Genomic DNA, 23778 nt, shown 5'->3' with positions numbered 1-23778 from the left:
AATGGATCCGCTAAGATACAAGTACCTCAAAGATTGTATTCACTTGAATAAATGAATGTTACTTTCCACCACCGTAGGTGAGTAGTTCAAAGATAACTTCGGTGTTTTGTTAGTAAGAAAAGCGTGTGCATGTCAATTTAAAATCTATCGTTGTCCGATAATGGATGCAGTCTTCCAGGTGACCGTTTTAGCGAAATTTGAAATAAACCGTTAACGAACCGGAGAGTTGTTGCTAGTGCTCGACTACTTCGTCACGTTGAAAAACCGTTAACAGTTAACATTTTACCAGTCAGACTGAATATTTGACATTTAACATTACCAGCCATAGGTAGGTATGACTCGACTGTCGTTTGCCAAAATAATGTGGCGACAATTTTACTTGTTATGTCTTTGCGTGGTTGCTTTTTTTTGGTCAGTGTTTTTGTTGGAATAAATGAATTTGGCTACCTAGCTATTTCAGTAAGCTACCATCAAGTGGCACCGGTTAACTTGCCAGATAAACTTAATTAGCAATAGCAAGCTAATTAGATAACCGAGCCAACGACTACGTTAATTTCAGGTCATTGGGTGAAATTAAATAATGTGCAGGTTATCTGACATTATCTGTAATACTTTATTCCCGCAAAAAATGTTTTCCTCTTGATAAAGTCTAAGTAAGCCATTAACAGTTAACGTTAAAGCTCAGTGAACTACTTCAGTGGTGGAAAGTTAAGTAGCGTTACTCAAATTAATTTTACTTCAAGTACAATTTTGAGGTACTTGTACTTTACTTTAGTATTTCTGTTTTATGCGACTTTATACTTCTACTCCACTACATCTCAGGGGGAAATATACTGTTAACTGTACTCCATTTATTTGACAGATGTAGTTACTTGACGTTACTCTACTCTACTCTTACTCTCACTTTTCAGATGTATCCAAGGAGACATAGCAGGTGGCTTCATTGAAATTACCGTTGGATGCCAAAGATGTAACATTATCTAATAATTCACAAAAAAGCAAAGATTAGACAAAAGTCGGAAAAATAAATACAAATTTGTGTAGCAGAACATTGTTTTTCCGCTTTCCTCTCATTAATCATCCTAGAACACATCAGATTTATCTTAGGTTGGGAACCACTATGTTAAACTAGCTAACTGCATATAATGTAGGTAAAACTAACTAAAACTTTGGGCAGCTACAACAGTAAAATTTTGCTTACACATTGATGTATCAGTATTCACAATCTAATAAAGTCACACACACACCCATCAGCCACAACACTAAAACCGGTAACTGGTTTCAATGTAGTGGCTGATTGGTAACGCTCACAGGGGCTATTTTTCTGTGGAAAGAGTTCTTTTACCTTTGATAAAAGTAAAATGTACCGATAATTTTACAGATAAAACTGTAAGTCTGTACTTAAGTAGGATATTCAATGACAAACCTTTACTTTGAATGACGTATTTTTACATCGTTGTACTCAAACTTTTTCATACGTAAAAGATTTGCATACCTCTTCCACCACTGCTGTACTGTATGCTTGATAATAACAGCTGTATCTAACTACGTGGTCATTTCAGGATGGAGAGAGACCGGGGTTTTAACTTCAAACTGTTGGTGCCCCCCAGGGTCAATAACAGTCAGGTATCTGCTGTTAAACCTCAGGAAATCATTAAGAACTGTGGTGATTCCATGAATACATTGCAGCAGGTAAGTTAAATTAGTCAATAGTTAACCAACAGTAACTAACAGTGATTACTAATGAATAACATAAAGGCAAAACACTTTGATGCTAGCTCAGCACTCACACAGTCCTTCAGCACAATAATTACCCAACTTTTTTACCAGCAATGAAAGTTTTAAACATAGAGTATGTACTCTTGTGGGCATTGTTTTCCTTGTTGTAAGCTGAAAGCATTAATGAATCGACACAGTAATCATTAATGCCTATGATGACTACACATAATTGCTTTTTTCTTCTAGGGTCACAGTATGTGTTTTGACAAAGAGCAAAACATGCCTTTCCCCAATACAAGCGTGGTTACACCACCTAAACCAACCAGACAAGGTATTTTCTGTTAAACAACACTGGCTACACCATTTCAATGCAAAGAACTGGCAAGTATCATACATGTTATAATAAATTCATTATTCTCTCTCCTCTAAAGGCTTACCCAAGATGAAAGTTGTGCCCCCAATGGAAAAAGATGAGGTAATATTTTCATTGTACAAAAATGCGAACCATAAATAGAATATACTTGGCCTTTGCAACATGTTTATTCTAAAATGCCTCAGTTTACTTCCCATCATTGTGACTATTCCTCAGAATAATTGCAATCCTGCACAGCTTTATTCCAAACTGTTTGATGAAGTTGAGAAAATTAAGTGTTGGAAGGTCAAAGTTGACTCTGACACTGTGCAAAAGGAGAGAAGACTCCAAGAGAACAAAAGAACAATTGAAACTCAGCGCAAAGCCATTCAAGAATTGCAGGTATGTCTCTTTGACAAGTTTCCTTTCTCTGTCTTTCTGTCTCTCTCTAACCACATATATCCAGTATTCTCTTTTTTATAAAAAGATCATTGACAATCAAGAAAGTGCTCACCTTTGAGATCTATGGTGTTAACTGTTCTGTGTGTTCTGTCTTTCCAGTTTGGAAATGAAAGTCTCAGCATAAAGCTGGAGGAACAGATCAGTGAAAATCAAGATTTGAGGAACAAGTATGGGTTTTGTTTGAAAAATACTGTTAGAAACACTAGCCATGCTCTGTAAAAGCCAGATAAATGTGACAACCTGATTTATAAATACAAATGTTTTGTTTATATAAAATGTTTTGTTTATATAAAATTCCAAACTTTTAATATAGAAACAACGCAACCAGGAACTTGTGTAACATACTCAAAGATACTTTTCAGCGGTCAGCTGAGAGAATGCATTTATGTAAGTAAAAATTGCTTTAAATTTTTCTGCCCATATACGTGTTAGCCATATTATTAAAGTGAAGAAAATATTGATACATTGATGCATATTTTATAGTGAAATTTTACATTTCATAGTTGAATCTGAAAGAGAGGAAACACATCACGTCTTTATGGAAAATAGTGAGAGTATTCAGGTAAAACGCTTAAGTCTGTCACAAAGAATTTTTTTTTATTAGTATTTATTTGTTGGACAGTAGTAAAACAATAGGACATGAGCTTTGATGGTCAGTTTACAAGTAACTTTTTTCTATAGAAACTGATTACAGCATTCGAAAACCTTCGTATTCAAGCAGAAGCTGATCAACAAGAGATGCAGAAAGGTATATTTTTTTCTTTGTATGTCTATTAGACTTTTAACTACAGTAACTCCAAATATTAAGACATTTTAATCCTTCAGAAATAACATCAAGGACAAAATCCATTTTAAATGACACAGGATGAATTATTTATATTATTATTATTTATCTATATTATTTAGATTGACAAGCAAGATAACGTGTCCAACAGCAGGAGAACTAATTATTTTATCTTCTTCCAGTGAAAGAGGGCTTGCTGCAATTTGAAGAACTAAAAGAGAAATATTATCAAGACTATAACATGAAGGAGAAAGAGGTTAGTTTTAAGAAGAAGTTCATTTAGAAATATATAACCACACGTTTTGAAACAAAACTCAAGGACTGACGCTGCATTCACAGGTTGCAGGGCTTCAAACAAAACTTAAGAATAAGGAAAGTGAACTACAAAATATCCTGCTTGACTTCCATGAAACCCAGAAGCACTGCATACAACTCCAAGAGGCAACAAGTAAGATCATGATTAGATTTTAAAATAAGGTGTTTGTAGCTTAGATGCCAAATTATACAGAAGAGGTTTTGTTAAACGTTGTTTTGTAAAACAAGTTTTTTACCAAAATTGTTTTGTTAACATTTACATTGTTAACAATGAAAATTGTATTTTTATGCAAAAATATTGTGTTAAGCGTCAGTAGTTCTCTAAAGCAACATTCAGGGTTTTGTCAACGATGTTTTGATAAGCATTACCTTTAAAAAAGTGAGAGAGAAGCCACTAACCATTGTAATAAAAACAATGCAGATGTTCAGTGACCAATTAGGTTTAATTGAATAACAACCAAGTGACAGTGATATTCAGATAATTCTCTGGTAAGCAGTATGATTAAATTAACAGTGTGACCCTTGAACTGGAATCACAGGTTTGCGTTTATCCCATATTTCACAACAGCCTTGACTAAACATCAATGAACTTTTAAATACCTGAACTCAGAATTAAATTCTGAATGATCCATGCTATAACATTTCTTATTTTTTTTGTGCACTGTCTCAGTACTCTGGGATAACTGCTTATGAAAATGACAAAAAATTATAACATCCTTGTAATTTTTATCCACATTTCAGTTCAAGTTCAGTGAGCATTATTATTTGATATTTTGAGGATACAAGAGATTATATCATATATTTACTACCTTTACAGATCAACAATATGAACTTCTCAAAAGCTCAAAAACTGAACAGGAATCCCTTCTTCAAAAACTACACACTGCTGAGCAGCACTGCAAAGAAACTCAGGTGAGTGTGTTGAGATTCTTGACATTTTCAGTGAAACTGGGCTCTGTTGTGTTCTGTCTGCTTTGACTGAGACGTTATCACTCCATCAAAGAAAAATTGCGAAGCTATTGCCGCATCCCTGGAACAAAGTAAAGAAGAATATGCACAGATCATCCAAAGCAAAGACTTAAACTTGCAGGAGCTCAGCAGAGTTAAAAATCAACAAGCAGAGAAACTGGAGCAGATTCAGACAACCATTCAGGAGCTACAGAATTCATTAGCCCTGGAGATACAGAGGTATTATTAACTCCTGTAAATTCACAGTATTTTCCAGACTAACTACAATTTTCCCTCATGTCATTACATTCTTCTTTTGACTCATTTTCAAGGGCCAGAGAACTTAAGGATAAACTCATGGCAAACAACAAGGAACTTGAAAGGAGAAGCACACTTTTACGTAAGCCTCACTGTGTGAAATATGTAGATATTTTTATTTGATTCTCTGTCAAGCTGAAAGAAAATGTTTTACTTAACAAGGAGAGACCATGGAGCAGATTGCAAAGAAAGATGGGCAGATCAGAATCCTTGAAGATGAACTGGTAAAGTGTGTTTTAAATTAGAGGAAGAGAGGATTCATTGTAATCTAAACACTGCAGAAAATGGACTGAAGACAATCTCTGTATGTTGTTGTTGTTCCTAGGACAAAAAATCAAAATCCATAGAGTCCATGAAGACTAAGATTGACGTAACTGAAGTCAGAGTAGAGGAACTCACAGCTAAGCTTTCAAGGAAAACTGAAGAAGTCCAGCTATTTAAGGTGTTACATAAAGATACTTAATCTCAGAAAAAAGGATGTTTTATTTGATAGTCTAATACAGATACCTAAAAATATACACAGTGGGGTTATAAAGTCTGAGACCACTCTCAGACTTTATAACCCCACTTTATATAAATATATGCCCTTTTTATTGATGCAGAATGAAACACAGATGGCTTTTGCTGAAAATGATCTACTGAAGAAAGCTTGTGACGCTGCTGAAAAAGCACAAGAAGATTTAAAGGAGAAGTCCACTGTGACTGAGGTTTTAACATGGTTTTCAATTTCTTGCATTTCATCTCTTACCCAATGAGGAAATCTTCTTTGGGAAATTTGTTTTATAATGAAAAAATATACAGTGAGATGGTGTATTTGTTTTTTATACCCTCAGATCAAGGTGCAGGAGCTAGAAGGACAATTGCTGACTGAAATGAAGAAAAATGAAGAACATACCTTTCAGATGGAGCAAATGAGGAAAGACATCATGCTTCATACGTGAGTTCTTAATAGCCAGCCATTCCACAATATTGGTTTATAGAATATCATATTAAACTTTTCTATCTAAATGTCTAATGTTTAATTTATGTCATTTTAAAGAGTAAAATATGAAGAGCTATTATCCAACTTTAATGAGCTTCAGTCTGAAAAGATGGCCATTCAACGGCAGTCTGAGAGTGGATCCGCTAATGTGAAAGCTATTGAGGCAAATATGAAGGTCTGAATTATCCAATCGAATGTTATTTTCATCAGACCATTTTCATGTGTAGAGTAGCTGTTTGTGTTAGGTGTCACTTTGTTTTATTTATTCGTTACTTACTGTATCATATGAATAACAAATTCTGAAAACTGTTGTGACTGATTAGGCAAGTGAGGAGAAGGCTGTGAAGCTCACAAGAGAAATTCAAAGACTCGAAGAAGAAAACCAATCTTTACGGTAAGTTTGCAGGTTAGAGACCTAGATTTTTGGCATTGTGTAGTTTTCAAGATTTAGATTTCTATATTTTATTAAACAGAGAGGAAGTAAACTCCATTAAAACCAAAATCCAAGGGAAATGTCAAGACACTGAGACTCTGCAGAAGAAAATTGAAGAAAATGTAAGAATGCCATCCAAACCAATTATCAATAGGCCGGCACTGATTCATAAAGATACCTGTCGTTCTGAAAGTAGTAAACAATGATTTCTTTGTGCTTTCTTTGTATAGTGTGGACATCTGCAGGAAAGAATTAAAGAGAAAGAAAAACAGATCAAAACTGTGGAAACAAAGGTGATTTAAAAAACTGAAAATTGAAAATTCTGTTACTGTTATTGTTGACCATTTTCTGGAACTAACAAGAAATGTTTGGTTTTCAGCTGTGCAATCTCAGGAAAAAATTTGAAATTAAATTTAAATCCCAGGAGGAATACCAGAGGGAGGTTTGTGATGACTATGAAACTGTAGATATACATTACTTCAGATGGCTTTGTTATTTATTTAGCTAAACAGTTCACTTGTATATTTTCAGAATAAAAAACTTAAGAAACAAATAGCAAAGGAGATTGTGAAATCCAGTCAACTTGAAAATGTGGTATGATGATGGTTTTTTTATCTTCCACTTTTTAATATTAATATAAAACATTTAAAATAATAAGTGATACCCTGTTTAATATAGATGCTTGTTTTTGTCCTTAGATCAACAGTCTTCAGGAGGAGTTCCAGAGCCTTAAAAGATTGAACGAGGAAGACTGTCAGAAATTGTTTAAAGATATTGAGTACAAATCAAACTTCGCAGCAGAGCTTGAGAATGAGGTTACTTAAATAATGTAGAGTTATTTGCCACATTTTTAGCTCTTCAGAATGAAAAAAAATAAAATATAATAGCATCTTGTGTTACAGGTACAGAAACTCAGATTAACAGCAGCAGAGGCCATGAAGAACAAGGAAGATGCAGAACTCAAGTGTCAACACAAGATAGCAGATATGGTCGCACTGATGGAGAAACATAAGGTAAGGTCATCATGAAATATGTTCTGTCTGAAAATGGTCTTGTACAGCACGAATGTCAGTCCAGATACTTGTTGCATTGGCGGGAACTTGAGTTGTCATTACTAGAGCCAGTATGACCGGATGGTTGAAGAAAAGGATGCAGAGCTTGATGAGAACAAGAAGAAAGAGATTGAGGCTGTTGCCCATAGGAAATCATTGGTATGAAGCTAAAAAATTATAAATGAATATTTATCACCATTTAATAACAATCGGATAACGAATCAGCTCTATCATAAAATTTCCAAAATTAAATTCTTAAAATCAGGAGTTGGATCTATCGAAGCATAGGACAAAAAATGATCAGCTTAAGCAACAGCTGAAGACAGAAACCACAAAGAAGGTATGTCCTAGTTTGAATCAGTTATAGTTTTATTTTTGACTTTTTATTGACACAGAATGTGCTTTACATTTTGAGAGACAGTTCATTTTTTGAGAAACACTTTCATTGTTATTAGGAAAACCTACAGAAGGAGCTAACTGATTTGAAAAAAGAAATGTCATCAATGAAAATTACTAAGCTGTCAGAAGCAAGGAACAAGAAGGTACAAAGTCTGTACATGAGCAAATTTACAACCACTGATGACATGGTTTGTCATCACTTAACCAGTAATTCATTTTTCAAATTCTAGTCACCTACCTCATACTATAAACAAGGAAGATGTTCAGAGACGCCAAAAGAAAGTGCATCAAGGAGACATGTGTTTGACTTCTCCAAGACCAGGAAAACTCCCTCCTACAGCCAAGATGATGGAAGAACTGCAGTTATGAAGAGCACTGTGAGTTTAATCTACCAAAATTTTTTTTAAATAGGTGAAACAAATTTTCTCATTTCAGGTACATTCTTAATTGTTGAGGTGAGTTGGAAAATAAATCATCAAGCTGTCATAACTAAGTAAAAATACTGCATATTAACTCACCTGTTAATCATATTCAGACCATCATTACATTTTATGTCTTCTGTGGTCAAGGAATCTGACACTGAATCCATCAGAACGTCGTGCGGAACAACACCAAAGACCAAGGTAGATTACAGTTTAATCTGTCCATAAAGTAAATGTTAACTGGCTGTGATGATAGAGACAACTCTAACAATTACTTTAATCTATGTATCTCTGTTTACTGTAGCATTCATAATAATTGAAAATGACATTGACTTTGCATCATAGGACCTTCACAATGAAGACCTGAATACCCCAAGAAGTATTACAAACAGGGTTGGCAGAACGTCAAAGATCAAAGTAATGTACAGTATCATTCTGATATTTTCCAAAATGAATAAAAATATCAGTGACTTTTGCTGAAATTTCATCTTTGAATTCCCTTACAGTCCTACAGAATAGGGACACCACCTTCTCCTGAAAAAGCTGCACGCTGGGGGAAGAGCACCATTGAGCTTGACCCCAAATCTGACAGCTCTGATCAAAATGATCTCTTGGTGAGTATTGTTTTTTTTGGTTGATGGTTTATTTGCCAGAAGTATACAGTACCAACTCTCTTGATTTTGTGAATTGTATTTGATTATTTGTTTAAGATCACCAGAAGAGCTGATTTGGTTTTCTGTTTGTCTTCTTTATAGACCTTTGCAAATGCACCCACACCCATTTTTTCTGCTCCACACTCAAAACTCAGCACTTTCAAAAAGGTAACATACTGCCCTAGTGGGCGTTATGTTATTTTAAAATGATCTTTAAGCATTTTATGCACAAACAAAAATGAAATAAGCCCTGTAAATGTTATTTAAAAAACGCTCAACATTTTTTCAGATCCAGAGCCCTTTCACTCATAAATCACCAGGGAATTCCTTGAAGCTAGCTGCAATGAAAAGGATGAGGGATGCTGGTTGGACTGCGGTTACTGGCTGTGACAAGAAAAAAAAGAAGAACAATGAGAAGATCTTTGCTTAAGTATTGCTCTTACAGGTCAGATGAACAGTATTAACAACAATATTACACAGCTTTAAATGTTCATATTCCCAATTTCTTAACATGCATAGATAGTACTGTTATGGCTCAAATAGACATTAATAATAATAACAGGCAATTTTATTTCTTAATATGCATAGAAAGTATTGTTATGGATCAGCTAAATTGTATTGTTTATGACAGGTGAATTTAGGTGTCTGAGGTCGATTTTGAGTGGAGTCACCCTCTATGTTTTTAAGTACTTTGCAAAAAATTCTGTTCCATGAAAGAATTTCTGGATGTTCACATGAAATGTCATTTATTTTGCACAAGTTTATATTGTTGGTGTGGGAAAAGGTATAGTTGTTATGTATTACTATCTTAATATATATATATCTATCCTAGTATTGACAGTGACAGTGACAGTAAAAGTAATGTTCAAATCAATCAGTTTTGCTCTTGTTTAAATGTTCTTCCCATCATCATTTTCCCTTTCTCTCTGCCTTTAGCTTCTCATGAAGAACTTGGTTGTGAAGAAAAATTGGTTGTGTCCATGTCTGTTTTATATCAAAGGTGACATCTCAAACTGCAGTTAACTGTCTGTCCTCAATGAAGGAACTCGAGGTGAAATTGGGATTGGTCTTCTGGGGCTGTAGGTACATTATCGTAGAGCTGATGGCCATCATAAAGTCCTCCAGAAATTATGAGTGTATCATCATCTGCTGCAAATCCATCTGTTGAAAATTAAATAGGTATTTTTAACTGCTAATAATAAGTAAAATAATTTGTATTGATTGTTTGATGACTGGAGAGCTACTTACCTGTGTAATTAGTGTCGTTAAGAGGCTGATGCAAGTATTGGATTTTCTGTTTACATCTTTGAAACATGAACATAACCAGTGCCACAGCGAACACTCCCAGTGCAACACTGAAGACAATAGTCAAATTCTTTTCTGAAATGTTTAGTCCAAAACCTAGAAGCATAGGAAAAAAGGAAGTAATTGACAGAAGTTAAATAAAAGCATAAAATGAGCAATTGAATTATTAATAGAACTTTGCAAATTAGAAAATGGAGCCTGATGCTAACCTTGTGGGATTCTGTTCACTGAATCTAAAGTTGTATTGAGAGTGTGAGATGAATTTTCAGTTGTAATGACTGTAGTATCAGCGGTACCAATGTTACCTGCTGAGGTCTGGATTGCTGGCACTGTCAGCACAGTAAATGTTGGAGCGTGAGTGCCAGGTGTGGCAGTTGTCAGTGAGGGACTATTTGTTAGGGGAGTCAAGATGGTTGTTGACTGAGGAGTCTGGGGGTGACTTGTGGTTTCGTTGAATGTTTCATTGTCCCAGGTTGTGATGGTAAATGGAGTTGTGTCATCAGTCACATTTGAGATAACAGTTGCATGTACAGTGGAGTTAGAAGATGTTAGAAATGTAGTTGTGTTTGTCACGTTTAAGCCAGGGGTTGCTGTTGCCGGTGCGATAATCAAATTCCCTTTTTCTTTTTGTGCCACAGCAAAAGAAATGGCCAGAAGGTAACAAGGCAGAGTAGCAAAGATGGTATCCATGGCACTAGATGCTGTACTGGAAAACAAAACATGGGTTGAAAAACACTTGTGTAAAATAAAAACTGTAAACACTGCCCTGATAAATACATCTCTTTCCATTAACTTTGCAATATTCAGTTTAAAATCAAAGTCTGAGTTTTGTAAGTCCCTGACAATGTTATGCAGTGTAAACAATACCTTAAACATGGTGCCTTGTGTAAGTAGGACTTATGCAATACATTTTCAGTTTATATTAACATACTTGCAGCAGGAAATGACTGTACACACTAGACATGACTTTGTACATTCTAAGAAAATACATAATAGCCTACCAACTCTCTGATCTTTTGTAGCTACATTGATGGAAACATTTTCTAATCTCCCTCTCATGCGAAAGCTTGACTAAGTCCAAACTTTGATTAAAAAGTAAATGACTTTTACAGAATTCATTTTTGTATACTGATTTAGAAAAAAAACAAAAAACGGCTCACCTTGTTTTGTTGGTATGACTGAAAACAGTAACTTAGTTCACTTCCCTGGCAGTGAGTCAGCCTCCATGTCACGGCTGACTCTCCACTTCCTACAAACTTGGAAGAGCTAAAGAGTTTATTTGCTGATATAGCAGCAGGTAAAAGTGGGCAGGTCAGAGCTCTGTACACTTTCTATTGTATGTTGCCAAGGAGACAAAGGACACGGTTGTTACCTAGACCAAAGCTCAATCTCTCTCTTTCTCTCTGTCTCTCCCTCTCACGCAGTTCAAATAAATTTTACAGCCTAGAATAGAACTGGAGCTGCATTGCAAAAACATTAACTACACAGTAAATGTATTTTTCTTCACTTCACTGCTCTGTATTTTCTCTCACATACGAAGATCATGCACTTGCTGTAGTTCCTTGCGCTGACTTTGTATACCTGTTTATATGTGTGTTTTCAGTCAACATTGTTGAATTTTGTGCAAAATATTTATTAAAGGGTTGTTTTGTGTTTAATTTGTACAGGTAATTCATAAAGATTGAACTAATTCCTTATCAAAATAACCGGGCAATAAACAAATACCCAAAAACAAATGGGCAACAACAATATTCCAGTGGGCCATTCTGTGTAAGAATAAAATGAGGAAGTACAGGGTTCAGGCAGAATATAGAGCTAGGAGTCGGTATAAGAGAGAACAACTGAACAAAGGGAAATAAAAGTAAAACAATTTTGCCACATCACTGCTGGACAGGAAATGGGGGTAGAACAATCTGTGGAGCAAAAGATGTGGTAACCTTGTGCTACTTTAAGTGCCCTTTTCCCTATTGTGATAAAGATTACAACAGCATTAATGTCTTTATTTAATTAAAGAATTATGTAATAGAAGAAGAACATTTTCGTACTATTTCTTTTTTTTTCTGCCGTTTAAGCACCTCAGTTTGGTAGCGACATAAGTCGTCAAGTTTTTAAATTTAAATTACATTCTTTGTAAGTTCAGTTTTACGTTTTCTGAGCCTTATTACTACATGTCAAGCTCCTTCTTAATACAAAATATAAGTAATAATGTATTTTTAGCAACATTGTTAAAATATCTCATAAGTCGTATTAACATACATACACACATCCAGGTAATAGAGTTCATTTTTTTTCTTTTTCTTTTCCAAATGCACAACTCAAATCAAATGCACCACATCGATGTAGCAGCAAAATAATTGTGGCTTGTCATTCATCTGTTTATAAAATAAAAATAAGAATGTCTCCACGAGGAGTGGTGCATTGATACTGCAGCATTACAGTTTGGTTGCTTTTTCAACATCGTTGCTCATCACATCAAATTCTGAGAATGTTGAGTTGTCAGCTCCAATGTGAATCTCTTTTGCAGCCTTTTCTGGGGCATCTGATACCTGTAGTGGGATAAGAACATAAATAGCATATTAATAACATAACAAAATCTTGCTTGGTTTAGTGAGTAATATTGGTATATCCTTACTTTTTTACCCGTTACCTGACAAAAGGGTCAAAATCTTACCTTTGATTTACTAAAGCGGCTGAAGCAGATCAGGTCGCTCTTCTTTACAAACAGATCAGAGCTCAGCTTCTGTTGTTTGCATCCACCTAAAACACAGCTCCATATTCCCATAACAGTTTTACACGTTCTAATATGAAACATTGACACTTTTCCAGCATTGTTGTGTCTCTGCAGTGGAAGTAGGGGTTAGAGAAGGGTGTCTTACCTGTGACAATGCTCACCAGCAGGCCAGACACGATTGTCGTCAGTGCGCCCAACAGAGAGAAGTAGAGATAGGACAGAGAGTACCAGGAGTCTGCCAAAGCTGGTCTGACACTGATACACACAGGAAATCATTTTACTGATCCAAGTCAAACTATTCCTTTAACACGTGGTGTTAAACTGCTTGGTGATATTAACACTACCAAAAACCCTCAAGATTGGAAGATATTAAAATATTTCTACCACCAACGTGCTACGTTCGATCACATAGAGTCACAACTACATCAAGTCTTACAGCCACATAAGGCCTTTATGGGATGGCACTATACACAATGTGAGAGTAGATTTGAGTACTTTTGACTATGACTTCACTAGGAAGCTCTTGTACAACACAAGCTTCTATTCTGATGATCCACCTTTTACTATACACTTGATACACCAAAATCCGTGACACCTTTTTCTGATGACACAGTTTTATAAAGTAGGGCTTTGACTTAACGGTTAGCTTCATCATCACTTCATCTGTTGATTATTTCCTCGATTAATCATTTGGTCTAAAGAAGGTCATAAAATATTCTAAGGGGATCTTCAGATGTTTTATCCAGCTAACATGTATTTTAGAATTTTTGGAATAAATGTACAGCCTAGACAAAAATTTATTTCAGAAATGTAGTCCAGAAAAGTAGCGGGTGCAACATATTTGCTTAATCAAATTTGTGGACCAAGACCATGATAATGTAGCACCTGTTTTTTGTTGCATACATATGGGAACATTGCCTCTGAGCTGGGATACAGTGATGAAAGCTGTAAGGCTAAAATGTTTTCGGAGATGTTTTTACTTTTCATGATGAATTGCCAATGAAATTAAGTCTTTTAGGCTTTGGATTGGTTTTTTCCTAATGATTCAGTTTTATTCAACTTGTTTTCAGTAGAATCGGTGTTTGAATATTAAGTCAGCATTAATTTTAGTGACCACCAGTATTACTACATATTACTGTGACCAAGTCATGTGCTTGAGTATCATCAAATGGACCTTTATTTTACGTAACATGACTCACTCAGGCTGCGGGGTCAGAGTCATTGGACTGGTCCAGGGAGCTGTCGTTGTGTAGTTCTGGCTCATGGTGCTATTGCAGCCCACAGTGCTGAGATGCAGAGGATTTGTCTTCTCATGTGTTGGTGGGTAGATCTGGCCTCCAATCCCCACCCACAGAGTCAACGCTAGACCAATAATCATTCCCAGTAGTCCTCCCTGCAAAGTAAATATGACTGGAGTCAAACATTTCATGGATGTGTCACAAGATTTTTTGTTTTGTGTTGTCAGAGGGTGCAGTTGTTCTAGTAAAGGTTCCAGTAATAGAAAATACTCACTATTGAATTTGTTGTGCGGAAAAACATGCCTAACAGGTAAAGACCGAGAAGAGGCCCGCTGATCATGCCAAATATGGACAGAGCAGCCTGAAAATTAGAAAATTGGAAGGAGGCTTGTAGTTTTTAATATGCAGCTCATGGTGGTGCTGTAGAGCAGTGAATGGCTACAGTAGTGCGTGTTAGTGCAGGGTGTTGGGATAGGTTTACCTGCAGAATGCTTCCCATCGCTGAAGCAATTCCAGCCATCCCGATACAAAGGGCCCCAAAGAACACACCTGGGAGATGTTAAATCAGCGTTATTAAACTAAAAGAAAAGGTGTCCTCGCAACTTCCAAAAATACAGATACAAATGTTTAAGGCAGATGAGCTAAATTCTTACACACAGATTTTACAGGAAAGCTACATCTGGGTCGTACAACTTTAAATTTTCTCATCAAACTTTTGTGATAAATGTCACTGATGTATGAATTTTCAGCAGGTCTGCAAACCCTAATCCTAAACCTAATCCATTGAAAGGTCTTGAATTGAATTTAGCAAAAGTCCTAAATATTTTTATCTTGCCTGCCATAGGCAGTAATGTTATTTATGAGCATTTTTTTGTATCCAATTGTGGGTTGTCAGGAGACGTTTCATGCTTAGAAACTAGAAGCGGGATTGTTTTGACAGAGGATTGTGTGCGCAGCAAGCTGTAATCCTTTTTGTGGAGTTTCACTGCCAAAAAGAAAAAAAACAGTGAAATAATAATAAGTAATTCTGGGTCATATCATCCCTACTGGTTTTTTTATTCATACTTCTGCTGGCATGATTATGAAAGAGATATTAAATTTCATTTTATGTGGTATGAAAAAGGTCTTAAAAATCCTGAATTTAACTTTGTGAACCCTTCAGAAACCCTGTTTTCTGTCTGTTTCACTCCTATAAATAACAGCTCTAATCAGCACCTTCCAGTGCACTGCAAGGAACAGGAACATTGTAACATTGTGTAAAAATAGCACACAGATCCATACTAACCAATGTCTTGAATTATTCTCCTGTTGCAGCGTTCCCAGGGAAAATGAGATAGTGGAGCCGCACCCTTGACCTTAACCTTCCCAAAAGAAGCTCACGAGTTCCTGCCTGTGCATGTTTTTCTCATTAAATCTCCTGAAGAAATCCTGCACATTATTGTAACATTAACCAATGTTTGTGCATCGTGTCCTGTGAAATCTTCTTTTCTTCACAAATCATAATGACGTAATTAAAATAAACTCGATTTTGTATGCCTTTAACACATTTATGGTAACGTCATAACTTGCACAGTGGAGCTGGTAACATGTTTAGCTATCTCTTAACAGTAACAGAATGAGATAGCTGTCATCTTGGTGTCTACTGGCATCTAGTGAGTTTCTTGGAGTGAGAGGGTGATAGGAGTCCTACTGTATAGTGATTACTGGGGTATTCATAATAAGAATCTGCTTTAAACTCATACTAGGTTATGAAGTGTTTGAGGACCTTTTTGCTCCAGGCATGTTTTAATAATTGACAAAGGTCTTAAGGAAAACATTTTCTTCTGAACATTTTTTTTTCTGTAAATCACAAAAAATTGGCTTCACTCACTCTTTTCCTTCCACATTTCTATCGTACGTGATCATTCGTGGGCTAGCACGACAGTATTTTTTGACACAACTTACTCAGGCCCATGTTCATCCAGGTCACTTGTCTCTCTGTGAGGTTTTTGCACACAGGGAGAATAAAGTCTTCCACGGTGACAGCGACCAGGGCATTAATGCTGGACGACACCGTGCTGAGAAATAAGCAACAGTAAGTTTTTGTCACCGAAAAAAAAAAACAGTAAGGCTGACGCATTTAAATGGTAGATTAGCATTTAGATAAGATTAGTCTCGGGTAGCAGGGAGATGGTGGGTTGCTTGCATAATGTGTAAATAAAAGGACTGGAAATGTAAATGCAACAGTAACAATGATGTGGACTTTTTCTCAGGAAGCAACATGATCCAGGTATCGCTAGCTCATTATTTCCTCACCGCTGTACCTTTCCTTATCAATACAGCATTCCTGACTCTGATGCAAAATAGTACATTTTTCCTTGTTTTTCAGGCCTCACCTAAGGGTCCCACTGTATGCAGCAGCCACAAACAAGCCAGGGATTCCTGGGTAGTCTGCCAGAATATCCATCACAAGGTAGGGCAGCAGCTGGTTTACAAATATAGACCATTTTTACTGTTGACTCTAAAATTTGTTGGGTAAGACACAGTATGACGGCCGTGTGATGGCGGAGTTGGGAGACAACTGCAGCTGCAGTTACCTGGTCAGATGTGCTCAAATCACCGTTTGTTAGTGGGTCACAGTTCTTGTAAATTGAGTACATGGTGAGGCCAGAAAACATAGCCAGGCTCACAGTTACCCACAAGCCAACCATGTTCACATACAAAGATCTGAAAGATAAGAGAAGATTTGTCAGTGCATGAACCTTGGCTCACAGTCAATAGAACAGTTTGCTGTTGCACTGCCTTGCAGGAACACTCACATCTTGGCATGTCCCAGGGTTTTGCAGGAGATGTAGCGCTGCACCTGGGACTGATTGATAGAGTAGATAGAGATCCACATCACGCTACCACCGACTATAATGGTCCAGAAAGTATGTCGCTTCAGAGGATCTGGGTCAAAACTTTGATAGAATATCAATGATACAGAAGAATACTGAAGGTACCGTTTGGGGACATCACAGTACAGACTTCCAAAAATGTAGGGTGTCACTTTTAAGTTAGTAAGAGGTCTGTCAATCACTGATATAATCAGTTTTTTTTGACTGAGTGCAGAACAGTTTCCAGTGAAGCTTCCTTCTGTAGATACGATAGCAATTAGGGGTAGCAGGAAATTATAAGAATGTTGATCTAGTTTCTTTCCCTGTGGCTGCAAACTTAGAAGAAGCTCATTCAATTGCTCTGATCCAGGAAGCCCCACCTATCTGGTAGCGTTATCAGTTTAAAACACACTCTTACAACAAACACTAGTCTGCTGGTGTACTTACTCAAAGGCCTTTAGTCGGCCTCCTTGGCCTGCATCTTCCCAAATCTTCGTCAGGCCTCCCTGCAGTACAGCTCCTCTAGCTATAACAGCCACAAAACCTGCCAGCATGATCACCATCTGAAGCACATCTGTCCAGATTACTGCTTTCAGACCGCCCTGAAACAAAATTCTAGGGATAGCTGAACATTTCCATGTGCTTTTGTGTATTCTTTCCCATTTAATGCTGAGTTGAGGCTTACTGAAATGTTCGAATGTTTACAACGATACATTGTCATGCAGTTTCAATTTTATGAACCACAAACTAAAATAGGTGTATGATGGTGCCAAAGTGTAAAATTGTTCATAAAAACCATAATGAACCAGACTGTTTTTGGTCTGACTCTTTAAAATAGAAACACACTTGGACTTGAGGATCTTAGTCCATGTTTTTTTACATTACACACTTTTTGTATACTGTTGGGTACACAGATCGTTAATTCAGTACAATTTATAATACTTTTTGAAATGTACAGTACGAACCAAAGTGCAGTAGAGGATGCACACCACTCCTGTAGCCACTAGCACTCCCCACAGATCAAGTCCAGTGACTAGTATGGAAATAAAAGCTCCATGATGATTCATAGGTTAAAATGATATAAGTATCCATCTCTGTAACTTGACACTCAATTTGGGTTTTCCCTTTATTTATAACAAGAACACGTGTGACACACAAGAGAGAAAGAAAAACTAATGTCATAACAGTGATATGAGTAGTACATAAACTATTTTGTCCTGAAAATATAGATCATTGTAAGGAGATTAGACAGAACACTGTATCTGTATTATAGTTTAGTAAGGCTAAAACCTAAAAAAATACTTATCTACCCTAGTTTTGTGAGCTTTTTGTGTTTCGGCTTACTTTGATTTAGTGCAAGAGCTGGAGCATAGATGACCAAACCGGTGTACAGAGCCTGAGAAAAGATCCCACCATTAGTTGATTAGATTGAAGCATAACAACCATGGGATTCATATTGATGTATTCTTGGAATTGGCATCAAGAATCAATTTTACATAAAGTCAAAAAGAAAAAAGGCAGGTGCTGTTTACCTTGTTAGATTCATCATTTTAATCAAGGGCATTTGTTCAACTCTTCATTGTTTTGTAGTTTTGTTTTTAATTATCTAATTACAAAAAGTGACTGAATATTCCTCTTTCTTTTTCAGTAAAAGCATAGTTTTATTTACCGTCTGCACAATGTACATTGATGTGCCAATTATCCGAATGGGCTTGCTGAAGCGCATCTCCAGGTACTAGAAATAAAAGGGAAACTTAAACCGTCAAACGTCAGTAAACTGATGGATTGGATTGCTCACACATAATGGCTTATTATACACATCCATATTTACAGAATATTAAAAGTGTTTGTTTGTTTTTGTTTCTTTATGTTTTACTCCCAACTTATACTCACCTTTTGGAGGACATTCTTTTATACCAGTTGGATACAGTACAGCCTTATGAACCACTGATCATTTTAAACAAGACACTGCCAACTATAGTGGATGAATCAATAGAAACATCAACTATAGAAGTGTTGTATTTCTATAGCCTACAAATAAAGCATGCTTGCCTTATTGGTCGTTAATTGTAAGTTATTTACTGCTGCACCTGTCGGCAAGCTCTTGTACCATTAAAATGATTCAGATGCCTGTGACACCTCACCTCATAGGCACTGGTGATCCCCAGTCGGTAGAAAAGTGGGACAAAGATCTCAGCAGTGACAGCAGACATGATAGCATAGGAAAAGCCAAAAATCCAGAAGGCAGTTCCAAACTGGTAGGCCTCGGCCGGGGTGCCAATGACCGTGATGCCAGACATGAAGCTGGCAGTGAGGGACATGGCAACCGGCACCGCTGTCATTTGCCGTCCGCCCAACAAGAACTCAGCGCTGCTGGTCTCCTTGCGGCCTCGAACGGCCTGGAAGAGCCCAATACCAGCTGCCCCCAAAATCGTTCCAGCGAATACCACATAATCCCACACAGAGAAAGTGGCCACTGGACCACCTGTACCAACCATGGTTAGTTCAGCAGATGGAGCGTCCTCGTACCTTTTTCTTCGAGCTGTAGTTAAGAAGGCTTAGATTCAGCAGGATTTCTGTATTATGGTATCTTGCCAATATTTAATGTTCTTCCCTATAATTATCCCGAAATTGCCCTTAGGTCCAGGGGTACATATACCAATGCCAAAAGCAAAAATACACTCTAAAGATAGCAAAAAAAGCTTTTCAGCACTTTTCAGAATCTGTCAACTGTCAAAAAGATTAAAAATCAGCTGCATTCATATTAAAAGTTTCTCTTCAGACCTTCAGCAAAGAATGGAAAAATCCTCAGATTTCCAGGTTTTAGTTGCCTGTTGTGTTCCGCTTTGCCAGTAGAACACTCAGATACCTCAACTATTTCTGCTCTGGTCCACTCTAAAGCATTCAGCAGACTATAAAGATTTCTTCACTTTAGTTAATAATCCATCAAGGACACATTGTACTGAAGTCAGCCATAATTTTAGTGATGGTAAAAGGTCAGTATCCTGTGATGTGCCTGAAACAAGAGACTTTCTCTTTTGAAGATGACAGCTCCAGGTTACTCAGTAGTCATTGGTTATGTCAGGAATTTCAGGAGGCAAGGCAGGGTTAAATCATTAAGGTTGGGTCACTACTACTGTCGTATAATATTTTTATGTGATTACCATTGTTTTACTTAGAACATCTTTATCTTTGATTATCATCCCTTGATAGATAGATAAACACATCATTTCGAACATAACAACGCAGAGGGGTCACACGAAAAACGTTACAACTACAGTAAAACAATAATGCAGATGCGAGAGAAAAAAGTAGGCGTAAAGCTGCTGACAGAGATGTTTAGGCCAGCACAAGGCATATCAAGCCACAAGATTAAAACTGGTTAATGTCAAATGGCACATACTGTTAATGGTTGTAAAGGTGAGCAGTAGAGCGAGAAAGAGCAGCTAAGATGAACACTGAATTTTCATTGGACTGTTTCTCTGCCAAGTTTTGTGGTTTTCTGTTTTGTTTATTTGTCAGCAGGATTACGCACAAAGTACCGAACCAATTTGCACCGAAGTTGCTGGAGGGATGGGGCATGGGCCATGGAAGAACCTCTTCAATTTTGGGGCAGATCCGGATCATTTAATATGATTATTATATATTTATTTGAATTTTTTTCCCGGCCTTGGCATAGGCCCGCGCTCTATTGAGTGCCATTCTAGTGTTTTATTGTAATAATAAATGTGTAATAAGTGTGTGAGCAAATGACACAAAGTTAGCTACGTGCATTGTAAAATATAACTTTTAGTAGATGAGGACTTCAATTCAGTAAGAGGTACTGTGTACTGTGGTACTGAAATTAAAAAGAAGTTAATCAGACTTTTTGGTGTATATACAATTTAATATATTAAGTCTAATTTACTGCACAGCGCAGGATGTGTGATTGTCTGTAGGAATCCCAGTATACTATTAACTAATAAAAGTGATTTTAAAAACAACCGTATACTTTACAATGTTACCTTAATGTATCAAAGAGACTTCGGCTATCTTGACAGTCATTAAAGAAAAAGGAAAGTTAAGGAAGTCCCTGCACTCTGGAGGTGTTGGGTGGATAATTCTAATTGTATTATCACTTTTTAAGTCGAGGTACTGACTTGTCAGTAGTTTGTGGTCCACATCTGAAATATTCGACATTTGGACATTAATGTTGGTGTTTACTGCGGCAGTTTTTATTTTTTACCAGGAGAAAAGATTAGATAAACCCTCTCTGCATGTTTTTCTACCCATGTTCTGCACACGTTTTAACTGTAACAGTTTGTTTATTGAGCTGTGCACATTGCCTACTGTTCTTTAGTGTTAATTTCTTTAACCCACAATACACAAAGCATGATCTGTGCATGCACATTCAGTGTATTGAAATACTTTGCATTAAAAGAAGCTTCAGTTAATTTTTGCTCAAATGAGAGACAGATTAGGTTTGTTTTGGAAAAGGATCTAAAACTCGGGTTAAAATTTGAATGGTGATTAACAAATGATACATTCTTTCAAGCGGAAAAAAAGCTTTTCAGCATTTTGTGACACCTAGTCGACACTGCTTCAGGCCACTTTGGACAAAATTAGATACAGAGTTGCACAGACGCTTTCAGCTAGTGCATGATCCATTGCACCATTCTCCCTGATTACTGCATGAACTCTCTCCATTAAGGAAATAATTAATGCATGTCATTCACATAATGGCCAAAAAGTTCAGTTCTTCCTTTTCGTCACAGATAGATGATAAGGGCTAGCTTGGAGAAAGGTGGATTATATATTGCTCGCATAAATAATGTTCGGACTCACAGCATCACCAGGACGGCGGTTGACCACATCTCTCAAGCAGGTGAGTTTCACGGGCAGAGCAGAACAAGGAATGCCATGTTTAAGATACCAAACATTTGATCATCTCTGTGATCTGGTTGTCAACTTGTCTCTCTATGTTTTCTTTCCCATGCAGGTCCAGAATTGACTGGAAAAAATAACGTTACTTAACATGGAGACTGCCGTTTTCAACTGCTGGTTCCTTTTCCTGCTGTTCAGCCCAACTGTTCCCATGTGTTTACCTACTGACTTCACCCTGTACGTGGAGAAGCCCCAGTGTGACTTCTGTGTGGCGATCAACACTACTATCTGCGTGGGATTTTGCTACTCAAGGGTATGTACTAAAAGTCCTTTGTGTCCAAAGAATAGACTGTCGTTACCTCTTCAGGATGAAAGAAGGAAAACTATCAAACGGCATTGGAAAAGTTATAGTTTAGACCATGGGCACTAAAAATTCTTGATTCTACTTAGCTGGAAGGTGTGGATCAACTTTGAAACTTTTTTTTTTTTTTTTTTTTTTCAAAAATCATTATCAATCAAAACACTTTTCCATTTTTATCATAGCCAAGCATCTAAGTGTGTAATCAAGTGTTAAACTGGAAACGGAAGGTAAGGTAGTTATATCAAAAAAGTGATAACATTAAATTCCGTATTTATTCTCTGTTTTTTATTAGATTTTGGGGAGCTTATCAAACATGTAAAATCGTGAAAGAAAACATTAAAACATACTTTAGGCAATCTTCTAGAAAAATGGCACTTGTAAATTCAAAAAATCCCATCAAAATAAAAAAATTGAAATACATTTATTTTAGAGTCTTTACATTCAAAATATATTATGAAGTCTTCAATAAATTTAGAATCTAGAATGTAGAAAATGGTTACTAAAATCTGACCAAACCTTTGTGTTTAAGTTCCAACTGTAAGAGATCGGTTTCATTTTACAAAAGGCCTTTTCCCGCTCATCATCCATTACAATTATGCAACTTGCAACTTGTTGTACCCTTACATAAGTACGACACGAGGTACGTTTATTTAAAAGATCCACTGTTTGACATTAGGTAAGGAAGTCACATTAAAATTAAACAATCATGGCACATCTTTTCCCAACTGCATCTGAAATCAAGCACACTAAATAATGAGCTCAAGGGGCAATGTATCACGAGATCATTCATGTGCTGTTACGCTTGTGTTTTTGTATGATGAGCAGGACAGCAACATGCGGGAAATACTCGGCCCACGCTTCCTAATCCAGAGAGGCTGCACCTATGACAAGGTGGAGTACCGTACAGCCATACTGCCTGGCTGTCCCTTCGACTCCGACCCTGTCTACACCTACCCTGTGGCTCTCAGCTGCCACTGTGGTGCCTGCAGGACTGACAGCGATGAGTGCACACACAGAGCCAGCGTGGACAGAGCTAAGTGTACCAAACCAGTTCGACGTATCTATCCGTACCCTGGCCAGAGCAATTACATGATCCCTTTCTGATTGTTTTGTTTTTGTTCTCATCGTGTCTGTTTTTGTTAAAATTACTGAGCTGGAACTGCATGAACCATGAATGTTTTTAAGAAAAAATAAACATCATCCTCTAGCTTGTGATGGATACAGTGATATCTGTACTGCCTTTACTGTTATCTATTGTACCAGCTGGTTTTATTGTGCCTTTGTTGCCCAACGTGTCTGTGCTGCAGCTCTGCTTCTCAGTTTACAATGAGGGTTTATCCTGGTGCGTATTTCTGACAGCTTCATTATTTATCCTCTTGTACACGCACATGTGTGACTCCCAGACTTATTATGTTTACTCTGAAAGGGGTACTCTAAATGCAACTCAATTAAAGCTGAAGTCTCTAAATTGCTCTCAGACTAAGCTGTGCTTGACTTAATCATATTCTGTGCTGGACCATAGCTTTCTGTTTACTACATAACAAACACAAGGCTATGAAGCTCCACAATGTCACCTCATGATACTA

General features: G+C 36.9%; 4 protein-coding genes across 8 annotated transcripts; 2 read left to right on the top strand and 2 right to left on the bottom strand.

The window, feature by feature from the left end:
• Positions 1 to 53: 53 nt before the first annotated feature.
• Positions 54 to 9786, top strand: sycp1 (synaptonemal complex protein 1). 4 transcript variants are annotated; one of them, XM_040116264.1, is made up of 35 exons: positions 54 to 77; positions 1563 to 1692; positions 1966 to 2050; positions 2151 to 2194; positions 2309 to 2473; positions 2633 to 2700; positions 2847 to 2920; positions 3037 to 3095; positions 3215 to 3281; positions 3500 to 3573; positions 3657 to 3765; positions 4450 to 4544; positions 4636 to 4820; positions 4913 to 4980; positions 5061 to 5122; positions 5224 to 5340; positions 5501 to 5605; positions 5732 to 5835; positions 5938 to 6055; positions 6204 to 6274; positions 6354 to 6435; positions 6544 to 6606; positions 6693 to 6755; positions 6845 to 6907; positions 7012 to 7128; positions 7216 to 7326; positions 7432 to 7524; positions 7631 to 7705; positions 7821 to 7907; positions 7995 to 8141; positions 8334 to 8387; positions 8532 to 8603; positions 8693 to 8800; positions 8942 to 9007; positions 9129 to 9786. In XM_040116264.1, exons 2-35 carry the CDS (start codon positions 1564 to 1566, stop codon positions 9267 to 9269), a joined length of 3141 nt encoding a protein of 1046 aa, XP_039972198.1. In that variant the 5' UTR covers positions 54 to 77; position 1563; the 3' UTR covers positions 9270 to 9786. The 4 variants fall into 4 exon arrangements, with proteins under 4 accessions (XP_039972198.1, XP_039972199.1, XP_039972197.1 ...); XM_040116265.1 differs by lacking the exon at positions 54 to 77 and adding an exon at positions 235 to 328 and having other exon boundaries at positions 7438 to 7524; XM_040116263.1 differs by lacking the exon at positions 54 to 77 and adding an exon at positions 235 to 328.
• On the bottom strand, positions 9258 to 11729 carry si:ch211-105j21.9 (sialomucin core protein 24-like). 2 transcript variants are annotated; one of them, XM_040116270.1, is made up of 4 exons: positions 11305 to 11729; positions 10354 to 10845; positions 10088 to 10240; positions 9258 to 10000 (listed from the first exon to the last, which is right to left on the bottom strand). In XM_040116270.1, the coding sequence occupies exons 2-4, from the start codon at positions 10832 to 10834 to the stop codon at positions 9873 to 9875; spliced, it is 762 nt and encodes a 253-aa protein (XP_039972204.1). In that variant the 5' UTR covers positions 10835 to 10845; positions 11305 to 11729; the 3' UTR covers positions 9258 to 9872. The 2 variants fall into 2 exon arrangements, with proteins under 2 accessions (XP_039972204.1, XP_039972203.1); XM_040116269.1 differs by having other exon boundaries at positions 10354 to 10850; positions 11305 to 11728.
• slc5a8l (solute carrier family 5 member 8, like) lies at positions 11727 to 19870 on the bottom strand. Its single transcript, XM_040116268.1, is given in 15 exon segments — positions 11727 to 12690; positions 12816 to 12901; positions 13021 to 13155; positions 14103 to 14268; positions 14388 to 14474; positions 14595 to 14662; positions 16058 to 16170; positions 16489 to 16577; positions 16690 to 16819; positions 16912 to 17052; positions 17416 to 17570; positions 17934 to 18001; positions 18313 to 18364; positions 18638 to 18703; positions 19113 to 19870. Coding segments are annotated over 15 exon segments (1824 nt in total). The 5' UTR covers positions 19467 to 19870; the 3' UTR covers positions 11727 to 12576.
• A 1852-nt stretch (positions 19871 to 21722) lies between these two features.
• tshba (thyroid stimulating hormone subunit beta a) lies at positions 21723 to 23630 on the top strand. Its single transcript, XM_040115784.1, has 3 exons — positions 21723 to 21832; positions 21947 to 22144; positions 23018 to 23630. The coding sequence occupies exons 2-3, from the start codon at positions 21983 to 21985 to the stop codon at positions 23294 to 23296; spliced, it is 441 nt and encodes a 146-aa protein (XP_039971718.1). The 5' UTR covers positions 21723 to 21832; positions 21947 to 21982; the 3' UTR covers positions 23297 to 23630.
• Positions 23631 to 23778: the final 148 nt, after the last annotated feature.

The sequence above is a fragment of the Xiphias gladius genome, chromosome 21 (genome assembly GCF_016859285.1).
Source record: "Xiphias gladius isolate SHS-SW01 ecotype Sanya breed wild chromosome 21, ASM1685928v1, whole genome shotgun sequence".
In the NCBI taxonomy this organism is placed as follows: domain Eukaryota; kingdom Metazoa; phylum Chordata; class Actinopteri; order Istiophoriformes; family Xiphiidae; genus Xiphias; species Xiphias gladius.
The sequence above is the reverse complement of the archived record's forward strand: the minus strand, read 5'-3'. Positions and strand labels throughout refer to the sequence as shown.